This window comes from Stegodyphus dumicola, chromosome 1, assembly GCF_044657685.1.
Source record: "Stegodyphus dumicola isolate Sdum_Otavi_A_Nest chromosome 1, ASM4465768v1".
NCBI lineage: Eukaryota > Metazoa > Arthropoda > Arachnida > Araneae > Eresidae > Stegodyphus > Stegodyphus dumicola.
The window spans coordinates 288,866,620-288,879,546 of record NC_140768.1 but is presented as its reverse complement, the minus strand read 5'-3'; the positions used below and the strand labels follow the sequence as shown (position 1 = coordinate 288,879,546).

Genomic DNA, 12,927 nt, shown 5'->3' with positions numbered 1-12,927 from the left:
TTCTTTAGATAGACTTTCTTTGACTCAGCCGACACATGTGTCGGTATCGGTGCTCTGTATAAACGTGTCGTTATCGGTGCTTAAAACTATTTGTTTTAAAAAAATACCGTGGAAAATATGACTACAGGAAACAAGAGATTAAGCTATACAATTCAGTATAAACTAGGAGTGTTAAACTACGCCAAAGTGCATGGAAACAGAACAGCAGCAAGGCATTTCGGTCCACCACCTACCAAAAAATGATACTTACTTGGCGACTGCAGGAAGATCAACTTAAGACTGCTAAAAAACAAAAACATAACCTTCAATGCCCAGCTCCATCTTGGCCTGAACTTGAAAATGACATAAAAATGTGGGTGATAGATAAGAGGAAATCTGGGATAAGTTTTTCAACTAAAATGATAATCAATGAGGCCAAAGGATTTGCAGAAAAACATGGGAATCAGAACTTTTCAGGGTCTGAGGGTTGGCGCTACAGGTTCATGAAAAGGCAAGGCTTATCAGTGCGCATAAAAACAACTATTGCACAGAAAATGCCAGCAGATTATGAAGAAAAAATACCAGCATTTCATAGGTTTGTTATAAATGTATGCAAGAAAACTTCTTTTGAGCTCGGTCAAATAGGAAATATGGATGAAATTCCACTTACATTTGATGTACCATCCAACAAGACTGTGAGTATTAAAGGGTCTAAATCAATAACCATAAAAACTACAGGTCATGAAAAAAACCCGATATACGGTAGTTCTAACATGTTGTGCTGATGGCACAAAACTACCGCCGTTTTTCATATTCAAAACTTCCAACGGGTGTAATTGTTCATGTTCATCCGAAAGGCTGGATGGATGAAACTGATTAGAGAACGTATGGGCAAGGCGACTTGGTGGACTCTTAAGAAAACCCTCTCTTTTTGGTTTTGGATCAATTTAGCACCCATAGGACTGAAACCATAAAAAATAAAGCAAGAGAATTAAAAACCCAGATAGCTGTCATTCCTCGTGGACTAACTAGCCAATTGCAGCCTTTAGATGTATCGGTGAATAAGCCATTTAAGGAAAAAGTGCAAGAATGATGGAACAAGTGGATAGGAGAGGCACATCACGTCTTCACACCCTCAGGTAGAATGAAGCGGCCCTCAATTTCGCAAGTGTGCGAGTGAGTAAAAAGATCTTGGGAGGACGTAAAGGCTGAAGTAATTGTTAAGTCCTTTAAGAAGTGTGGAATCAGTAATGCTCTTGGCGGAATAAAAGACGACGCATTATTCGAAGAAGGTGATACTAGCAATGACGGAAACAGTAGTGATGACGATATTCTCGTTTTCGATAATGATGATAGTAAAAAGGAATTTTATGGTTTTGAAAGTCTTATTTTATGAAAGGCAACGTTTTCCTTGAATCTGTGTTTTTTGTTGTTTCTGCTTTATTTTGTATTATGTTTGATTGCTTGCCGTTCATTCATTTATTCATTATTGAAATTTACATATCATGTTCAAAATAGCTTGCCGTTTAATTTTCCTTAATAAAAATATGTTTAGTAATTGCATTCAATGATTGTTTATTTAGCTTTTACGAAACGTGAGAACTATTCAAACTTTTTCCCTTGTGTGTGGCCTTCTAAGTAAGGGTGTGTCTTATATGCTGTCAAATACGGTAATTATTATTAATGTCACACAAAAGGCTGCGAAGTTAATTAAATAATCAAAAAGGTAAAATTACATAGAATTAATATCTGTCTGTAGTGGTAAACTTACAAAGAGAAATGCATAAAATAATATTGTTACGAATTTTGTATATATGCAAATAATTTTAGTGAAATTATCTGTTTATATATATATATATATATATATATAACTTGAAATGCTTGAAAGAAACGAAGCTCTGCCGGAAAGGTAAGATTACAGGGGCCAAGTCTGTTTTAACGTTAAGTAAATGCTTATTGGAGAAGCCAAACAACAAGCTTCAGTGTAATATTTGTAAATTTTGCAGGACTTGTATTGATAGTTTAACTACAGAACCATCTTCCTCAGCTGCTGAAAGACAAAATAGTAGTTAAACCATTGAAACTAGTCCTGCAAAATTTACAAATATTATGCTGATTCTTATTCTTTGACTCCTCCAATAATCATTATTTGGTTAGCATTTTAATCTAAATTGTATGTTATTTTAAATTAAATAAACGGCTATCTCATTAAATTGGCGCCAAAATCGCCAACCTGCTGACGGTTTTGGCGACCAGTTTTGATCGCGAAACTTGGCGACCTTTCAGTCCAGTCCCTACTTATAGATACTGTTATATAATGTTAACCATTTATGCCTTCCTGTAATTTTGAGAAAGGGAATGTACTAGAGATTTCTCGGTGGCTGGGTGAAAGCTATATGAGACCAAAGAGAGCAGGCAGGACTTGCGTTTAATGTTTTTAGAAGTTTGAAGTGTAACTATTAATTGTGCTCAATGATACTGAGAAGAGTTGTACGAGTACTTTTGTGGACAGTTCCAGAACTGTAAAGTTTTTCTTTTGGGAAAATAAGTTTTGTCAAGCTATTATCGATGTGCATTTAATCCATTACGAATCCGTCTGCACATAACAGTATGATGTACAGTCAAAAGTCTTTAAACCGGACGTCCATAATCCGGACCTCAAAGCTACAAACTTTCGGCGCATGCGTAAAAGCTATTGCGCAAAGGTATTATGTGCATATACGTTTACGCATGCGCATAATACGTTTACGCATGCACGTTTAATGTATAACGGACGGTATAAGCTAAGCTAAAATTATCTAATTATCTATTTCAGTTAATGTTGCAGAGTGCGTTGTTCCTTAATCTTCTAATTGGATCCGGCTTATTATTTTTTGCAGACTGTTAGAGCAATTTTATAAAACTAAGCTTGAACTTTCGATTATGTCAAAAAGAATTTCCGATTCTGGAGCTGCCAAAGGATCTACAAAGCGAAAGCATGTTTCGATGTCCATCAAACAAAAAGTGGACTTGCTGCAAAAAATAGATAAATTCATATCCTTTGTTTCTCTAACCATTCCGAATCTGTTTATCAATTTCACGCTGCTCGCGGGGGGGGGAATGTCGCAGCGGCGCAATGAACTGGAAGTTGATCTGTCAGCACTATCCTTATCTTCAAGGCAGATGTTTTTATTTTATTCGGCTTATAATTCCTTACTAAATGTAGTAATTCACCTCGATGTACTCCATCTTTGATATGATTTAAATCAAATTCCTCGTCATTATAAATATCACGAATACACATCAAATAGTTTTCTGGTTGCAATTTTCTAATTTCGGCTATGCGTAATGTATGCTTTAGGCATGTGCACGTTGAAAGAAATGTTTAATAAAGTAAACAAATAAAAATTAAACTTGTTTTTTTGTAAATTTTGATACCCTTTAGATCATAATTGCTCTTTATTTCATAAATTATGGTTTCATATTTTTAAACTTATAATTTCTGCATGCCATCTTACCAGATTTAAACTGATGATCTATAATCCGGAATCGCCGAAGTCCCGGCGAGTCTGGATTAAAGACTTTTGACTGTATTTCAAAAACTTTTAAACCAAACTTGAAACAAAAGTAAATTAACACAAAATTCATACAATAGTATACAGCACTTGAAAATCCTTTGGTCTTTTTCCAGGAACAGCCGAAAATTTTTTAATAGAGCCATGTTTCTATATAAAGATAATTCTATGTGATTTACCTTTTTCTTGATTATATATATAGTATATGAATTTAATATTACACATTTATGTCATGAATTTTAAAAACAGAAAAGTATGCACAGCACTAATGAAATCATTAACAAGTACAGAAAGGTGCGGAATTAAAACTGCAAAATTAAAAGTTTTTAAACTTTTAATTTTTAATGGCTCCATCCCTTTAGGATTAGCAAAGTGGCTAAGTATTGAGTTTTTTTTATTGGAAAAAGAAAAAACATTTTGAATTTGTGCATTAATCAAACTTTACTTTTTTTTCCTCTACGTTAACTACAAGTCGAATTACATGACACTGAATTTGTAAAGTACATTCTGGAACTCCCTGTATATTGTTAAGATTTAAACTATATAAGAAACTTAGGAAACTTTCTTTTGCGAGTTCTAAATGGAAAATTTTACTTTCTATAAGGACTAAAAAGGATTTAATAAATATAGTAACATTCACGAATTCTTTTAATTTCACCGTCATAGTTTAGTTTAATTATGGAAAAGCACACTAGGGCTATCTGCCTAAGGGGAGGGATGCCTTCGTGGAGGACATTCTAAGGGAAACTAGCTCGTATACACGTTACACATGGGAAAAAACACCCATGCAGCCAGCCCGTTCGCGGGATTCGAACCTCGGACCGAACTACCACTGTTCAGCGACTTTACCGTCATATTACATCCTATTTTTTTTATGTTTCAATTTAATGGAAACCATTTCAGTTCTTTTTTTCCCCTGATGCCAGAAAAAATAGATTCTTTTATTATTATTTTATATAACAAAGAAAGAATGATTTATTCTTAATGTTGCATGCACCTACACACAATTTTATGCAAGTTCGATTTTGTTTCTCAATAGGATTTAGGTTTGGAAAGGAAAATCCGACTTACAGAAGTGTATCCTGGCATAAAGATGCTCGCACCCTTGGCGAAGATCGCATTTTTTTCTATTTTTTTGTTGTTGTTGTTGTTGTTGTTGTTGTTGTTAGAAACTGATCTGCACGCCTTTTTATGACACACTTATGAAGTGTGCATACAAGTCAAATCAGGGCTTACTTTAGGATTTTATATTAAACACAAACATACATATTCATTTAAAGAAATTGCCCACCAGCGGCCGAGCAGTAAAGTCGCTGAACACTGGTAGTTCGGTCCGAGGTTCGAATCCTGCGAACAGGCTGGCTGCATAGGTGTTTTCATGTTTTTTCCATGTGTATACGAGCCAGTTTCCTTAGAAAGTCCTCCACGAAGGCATCCCTCCCCTTAGGCAGATAGCCCTAGTGTGCTTTGCCATAATTAAATACACCACCACCACACCATTTAAAGAAATTAAATTTTAGATGGCTTATGTTGTTTGTTTTGCTTTTTCATGTATTTAAATTCTGATCTGCTAAAATAATTATATATAAAAAGTTCATCATTCGAGGAATTAGATATTTAAAAAAAAAAATTGTATATGTGTTATAGTTTTCCGGATCTAAATTTATGCAATTTAATAGCTTTAAAAAAACTTTTTCTTTATTATGTTTAATATAAAATGGAAAGATGCAATATTCTTACATTACAACTATTTATTTATTTTTTGGAAACTTATATCTTCGGTCAAGAAAAAGTGCTATAGGCAAACGAAGTTAAATATTTTACCGATCTTTTTGAAGAAATCGCTATTCTGTGAATCCCTCTACTATCGCCTATTCTTTGTGTTTAAACCAGAAATCGAGTTCTTCGGAACTGAAGGGTGTGAAGGTCACCTGACTGGGCACGTGCTATTTCGTCATTGTTTTCTCGTGACTTGAAGTAAAGAAAGAGATGAGTAAATTTTTATCTCCATAACCCTGAAGTCTGCGATCATTCGATGGAACTCATTGAATGTCTTTGTGACTGTGTGATTGGACTGTCAAATACTCTTTTGCCATTGGATTGATAAGAGAAAGTTAAATTTTTTTTACGCGAAAATAATTATTTCATTCTCTCTTAAAGGAAGGTAAGCTTTTCTTAATATTAAAATACATTCTATAGAAAATAATTACATAGTGCTGTTCACACAATATTTAGTATCTAAATTTTTTTAGGGAGGAAGTAGAAAGCTTTTGAATTAATTAAAATTTTGATAGTTGTGCGTATGTAATTTTTGTTAAATTTGATTTCCCCACCCACAAAAGATTTTAAAAAGTGGTTAAATTTAATTAGTAATACGCTTTTATTTCATTGTTTTAAACAGATTTTGCACAAATTCTCAATTTTATGCGAATTTTCATTTTATACAGTAGTTAACTTTATTTCATGTTTCAGAGCTGGAAATTAATTAAGTTCGTAAAATAAATTCATTATTTTTCATTAGGCCGTTTCTTTTAGACTTTTCTTTATATGCATCCTATGCACGTTAGCTATAGAATCTATTAAAACATAGAAACTCTTATTGAGAAAATGTGTTGAAAACTATTCTGTACATTGATAGCTAGAGGCGGTTTTCGCAACAATGAAGCCGGTTTTGGAAATTGAATGTTTATGCATGTCGCGTCTGGGTTATCCAACCTAACCCATATAAATATTGCTGAATTGTCACTAGTAAATAAAGTTTGACAGTTGAGTGTTGTTAACAGGTGGTAAAGGAGGATCTGAGTTAAAGGGGGGGAAGAAAGTGACCATGCGTTACAAGGATGGAAAACTAAGCAAAAGACCACTTGAGGCAAGATTGAATGTAGTAATGACAAATCATAAGTCCTGATAGGTGAGGTGTAATCTCAAAATTTGGAAAAAAATAAACATGCATATAAATAAAATACAAGTGCAAGTTAATAACATATAAATACAAATGAATACAGCAAATAAAATGAATACATAATACTAAATACTTGATTAAATAATAGCCCACCAGCGGCCGAGCGGTAAAGTCGCTGAACACTGGTAGTTCGGTCCGAGGTTCGAATCCCGCGAATGGGCTGGCTGCATGGGCGTTTTCGTGGTTTTTCCCATGTGTAACGTGTATACGAGCCAGTTTCCCTTAGAAAGTCCTCCGCGAAGGCATTCCTCCTCCTTAGTCAGATAGCCCTCATGTGCTTTGCCATAACTCAACACACCAACACCAACTTTTGTCAGCAATACAAGATTTGCAGTTATGTAACACGATCAAAAAAAGAATACATGACATTTTCGAAATCATTGATAACTCAGCTAAAGCGTGACTTGGAAATACATAACAGGTTCTCACTACCACAGGTAATATATCAGACAATGCACGGTTAGCAGTTATGGTGAAAATATTTATTAAGTTGTTTTCCTGAAAAAGAAGACTTATGAGAATATTTATTAAGAATTATGGTGAGGCGAGAATATTTATTAAGTGTATTAATTAAGGTGAGAATATTTATTAAGTTGTTTTCCTGAAAATATTAACGATGAAAGGACAGACAAGAGATGATGATATTTACAACATATGCAAAGTCGATAGATATGCCTCTGCATAAGCTGTTGCCGATAACTACTGGTGGGACACGACCAGTAGTTGGTATTATTAGTGGACTCAATTACTCTCTTTAAGAAACATAAATCATATCTAGATTTGTGGTATCACAGTATCATCCACAAGGAAGCTTTGTGTGGTAGAATATTGCTTTTCAGACTCATCATAAAAATAGTTATAAGAATAGTTAATTTATTTGAGCAGTCCCTTTGCAATACTGATTTTTTAAGGCCTTAATAGAAAATCCTAACAATCATGATCTTATTCTGCAAACTAAAGGAGAATGACTAGATAAGGGCAGATTTCTTGCAAGTCCGTCAGTAGGCTGATCGGGCGGTAATCTTCAAGAGTGGTGATAGCTTTGCCTGGTTTGGAGATCTTGGAGAATTACTTTGTACCACCTGTTAAAATAATTTTGAAAATTTTTACTATCGCAGTGACTCTATGCTTTCGGACGATTGTGGAGCCTATCTTAAAACCTCTGAACCTGTTCTCGAAAATATTACTTTATCAATTCTTTCGCCAAAGTCCCTGACCAACAAATGGATTAAGAATTTATTCAAAACTTTAAATATAAATATAGGAATTCATTTGAGCAAAATGGATTTTATTCCCTGTCGCGTTCGATTCAAGGGGGAAAAAAATAAAAAATACACAATTGAGAGTTGCTGTTGCTTCAAACACGTAAATGAAGTAACGTTATAAAATGCTTAATTAGAGAATACAAGAATTATAGCCAGATGCCACGAAAGTAAGTTCTGCCGAAAATGTTGAAGATTCACTTATAAGGTATTTCTCCCGCATTTTTAGCATGCCTTCGTAGTATAGTGGTAAGCACGCTCGGCGCGTATTCGAGAGGTCCGTGGTTCGATTCCCGGCGAGGGCATTGCTCATTTTTCATCTCTCCTGCTTCGAAATAACCTAATGTCTCTAAAGTGGCGCCCGAACTAAAAGGTGGTGAATGATAATTCTTCACCACCAGAATATGGCGACTGGGTCCCCTTCGAGTCCCGGCGAAGTCGTTGCTTATTTTTCATCTCCTCTGCTTCGAAATAACCTAATATCTATACACACTGACCAAAATATATATATATATATATATACTGAAGGAACTAAAAATTATAAAAATGAATCAGTTGTTGAAAAGTTACGTGACAAACTCATAATTCAAAGTGTGTTGAATTCACAGTTAGCTAGAGAAATGGAAAACGATGAAGACTTAACCAAGATAGCTTGGCGTCAGGCTAATAACTGTCATTTGCGAAATTCGCCGGAAAACAAAAATAAGTCTGAGAGAAATAATAAATATTTCATAGTCTACTTTAAAAAAAAAAAAATGGAATTTATAAATCAGGTGAGAAACTTTATTTAAAAAAACTTCATGCACTGGTAATAGCGATCATTTCAAAGCAAAAACCCGATTTGGAAAATGTTTATGTAATTTTTTTTTTTTTTTTTTTTTTCATTCCTCAATACGTTCAATAACGCGGGGGAAGGGAACAAATCAATTTGCAGCTTTGCAGAATTTTGGTCTGATAATCTGGCATCGTTCAGATTATCTGATAATCCGGCAAGTTCCGAATTATCAGATTTTTGCTTTGGTTTTACAATTAGATATGCAGTAGTCAACCTTTTTATACCTGCTGCCCTGCCCGCTTTCTAAGTAGTAAAATTTTCTCACAGACCACCGGTGCCACAGTAACTAAATTTAGCATAACTGTAAAGTAATTTTTTAGTGGCGGTAAATAAAAAAAAGGTGTATGGTTAAATTTATTCATTTACTTATACTTTTTCTATATTTATAACAGACAAAAAATTCATTAAAAAATAACAAAAAAATTAATTAAATTGATGAAAATTAAATGTAAAATTTTAATTAATTTGATGTTTGCTTCAATTTTCCTAATAAGGAATAAACGAAAATCTCCTCCTTCGAAAATATTCAGAGGGTTTCTCTGTTGGGTCATAATGTGATTAACGGCACTAAATAAGCCTGATTATGCAGTTGGGAAATCAATAAATTAAATATAATTTTCCACGTATTTTGATATAATCTAGGCATTTTTACCTTCTTATGCAGAAACGTAAAGAAATATTGTAATAGCGAAAAATTTCGGATATCGTATTTCAACGAAAATAGCCATTTTGACCGTTCTCAAATCCATTTAGACGATATTTATTTATTTTTTTTCCCTGTGATGTTTAAATGCATAGACAGAATAAAGGATTCTTTTTTTCCCTAACGGATTCGAAAGATATTTTTTCATAACGTCTGCGCGTACGTACGCATGTATGTACACTGCGCAAAAGAAAAAAAAAGGGGGGGACAGTTCGATATCTCCTGTTCTACTGAGCCAATTGACGAAATTCAAATTGCATGTTTCATGTCTCGAAATCGCGACTTAGGATATATATTAGATTTATATACAGCACTGTTCAAAGATAGGCATCTTGGCACAAAATCGGATTTTTTTCTAAAATGACATGCCAATTTTTTTCCATATTTCGATTTTACGACTCCGATTATGCCAAACTGCCAAGTTTTGTAAAAATCGCACGAGTAGTTTTTAAAAAATTAGCTCCTCAATATTAATTGAATTTAATACATATTTATTAATCTCTCTTTTTTTTTTTTTTTTTTTAATAAACTTACTTTATTCCTTCTTCCAGAATTCGAAATTTAGGCTCAATCCAAATTCAATTCGCACATTTTGTATGATTTATTTTTTAAATTTGTATCTTTAAATATTTTTTTTATAAATTTTTGTATTATAACCTATAAAATTTTTAACATCGTCTTAAAGTAGATCTATTTCTAGTATGAGAATTAAAAATTAAAAAAAAATTATCAAAATCCGGCGTGTCAAAAGTGTCCGGCGTATAGCGCAGGCGCTGTATAGATCACATTCAGCTGTCCATTAGATCTTAAGGAATATCTTCCGATATTACCTTTATAAACTTTCACTAGTGCAGCGGTTGCTTCCACATGGTTTTGACGCTCGACTCCGATTCTCAGTTCAGTTTCTTGCTTGCTTTGAAGTCAATTTAGAATGGCCTGGGAATATCCTCTGGACAGACAAGGTGCATTTTCATTTGGATGCTGCAATGAATACTCCCAACTGCCGAATTTGGGAATCAGAAAATCCGTGCCCTGTCTTAGAGGTTCTATTGTGTTCACCAAAAGTGACGGTATGGTGTGGATTTTCTGTGTCATTGATTCTCGGCCCGTACTTCTTCGAGCGATATGCATAGAACGAAATTTTTCTATCTATGCAAATACATCAGTGCTTCCACGCACAATCTTTATGCAAGATGGAGCTCCTTCACGCATTGCACGATGTGTTACGAATGTTCTTAAACGTCATTTTACAAAAGAACATGTCACTAGCCAGCTCTTTTGTAATATGTGGCCTCCCCGGACATCAGTCGATGCAATTTTTGGTTTTGGGGACATTTAAAACGCCTGGTAAGTCGGGAAAGTCCAAGAACTTTACCTGATCTTAAAAGAGTCAGCATTTCACGCCACATGCTGAACATTTTTCAGCACACTCCTCGATCAACTGTGGAACATGTCACCTTGCGATGGTAGCTCTAAATGATAGCCATCATATGCAACATATGTTTTTATACCAAAATTTGTAAAACTATTGTAAAGGAATGGTTAAATGTATAATTTATTAATAATACGCCCTCTGGTGAGGTTATTTGTAACTATTTTTTTCTTCGCCGAAAAAAATTCTCATCCCTTCGCGTCACCAAATTTTACAATTTTCTGATCACTGGTTTCGTTTTAGGCGGCTTTGAAATGGGGTTCTTTAATTACAGACACCCTGTATATATAATTTGATACTTACCACCTGTTTATATATTCATATTCAACTGCTTTGTACCTTTTGTATTTCTCCACACTGTATGCTCTGTACCATCTTGTTATTCTGTTATTGTATATATTAACATAGCAGCACTGAGGGTTCGCACTTGTCTTGTATTCTAACTCCTTTTATTTCAGGTTCTTATCACCAACTTCAAACTTCAGAGTTTGTGTTTTGTCCTTGTGTCATCAGTATCTCAACTTCTCAATTTGTATTTACAACTTGTTTAAAAAAACTATCACTACTTCTTTAATTATTAATTACTATAAGTAGTATTATGAGCTATATCTGCAGTTAATATAAATAAAGTAATATTTAATTTTATCAAATCTCTTTTCATTGTAAAATACTTGTACAGTTAATTGCACGGTATAATTAGGAAAGTTAATTTCTTCGATTAGGAGTAGGGCCCAGGTACCCTGGTGTTACACCAAACTAATCGACTAGTGAAAGACGAAAAAACGCCGACATCACTTACAAAAATGGGGAAAAGACGTTGCAAAAGGAATAGTTACAAAGAGACCAGGAGTCGGTGACAAAAGCAAACTTTCCAGCATTGCCTAAACAGTGGATAGTCTACAGCTCTGTTTACCAGTTATTTAGAGACAAATAGAATTTCTTTGTACCCCTCTATTTATATTATAGGAACTGAATATTTTCCATATGCCAAACTGAAAATATCTTCCAAAATAAATTCATTTTGTCGGATTAGTTATCAGCACAAGTAACTCTATAGCCTAATTTATTTTCTTTCAGATGGGAGCAGGACGAGGGGGAAATCCATTGTGGGCCATAGTTTGGCTACTTATCTTAATCTTCATTTCTTTCTTTGTGGCTGGATTTTGCGCTGCATGGTACATACTTCTCAGTCTTTTTACACCTTGCATATCATCATTAACACCTGTTACAGACTTTCTTATGAAAGGAGTTAATTTTGTGAACTACTGTTCTTCTAACATGGTCAACATGAGACCTCTGTTTTAGTGGCTTCTGGATATTTGTTTTTAAATGTACACATTAATTGTAATTATATTTATAACAATTTTTCAATATTCATAAATTTATATGACATGATTATGTTGAAATGTACTTCGTTTTATTAAGAATAAAATATTAATCACAAATCTATACGGGTAAATTATGCAATATTCTGATATGATTCGATAATTTTAAATATAAGGTTCTGAACTATAAGCGTTTTGAAATTTGTCTACATCAAATATATTAATTACATTACGTTTATGCTATGCAGAATAATTTAGGAATACATTTTTCTTTTTGATATGCCTTTGATCAAATTGTTTTTATTGAATTAAGGAATTTCATTCAATTCAGATTTTGAAAGGTTTTGCTAGTTTATTTCTTACAAACACAACTTACTATAAACAAATATTCAATGTGCAAAGAAAGTAAGTCAATTTTTCTTTATTACTGAAAAGTCACTAGCTCCTTCTATGTCTGAAAGGAAGAATTGAATATGTACGAATAAGCTTTTAAATGTTGAATCAAACAGGATTCATTTTCAGCTGATGGTACAAGTTCGGATTTGATTATTTGACCGTACACCAATAATTATCGCCTTAGTAGTCATGGCTGTTTGAGTCGAATATTTTCATTTTAAATGTTTGTTTTGTGCGTTTAAGTTCCATTACTTTAAAGTTTTATTAACCTAGAAATACAGCTTTTCCAAAATGCGAGATGTCAGTACAGATTATTAATTATAGGATAAAAATGATTTTAAAGGTAACAATATCTTGAAGAAACTTTTTAGCAGATTAACAGCAATTTTTCAAAACAATTATCAGGTTTTGCTTGCTATGTATGATGAAAATACTATTAATGACTTCAGATGATAAAACAAAATGAAGGGATAAAACCC

At 33.5% G+C, this 12,927-nt stretch overlaps 1 protein-coding gene across 1 annotated transcript; it reads left to right on the top strand.

The window, feature by feature from the left end:
* The first annotated feature begins 5,537 nt into the window (after nt 1–5,537).
* On the top strand, nt 5,538–12,176 carry LOC146999583 (uncharacterized). The gene is made up of 2 exons (XM_085808438.1): nt 5,538–5,697; nt 11,805–12,176. Exon 2 carries the CDS (start codon nt 11,805–11,807, stop codon nt 12,030–12,032), a length of 228 nt encoding a protein of 75 aa, XP_085664564.1. The 5' UTR covers nt 5,538–5,697; the 3' UTR covers nt 12,033–12,176.
* The last annotated feature ends 751 nt before the right edge of the window (nt 12,177–12,927 follow it).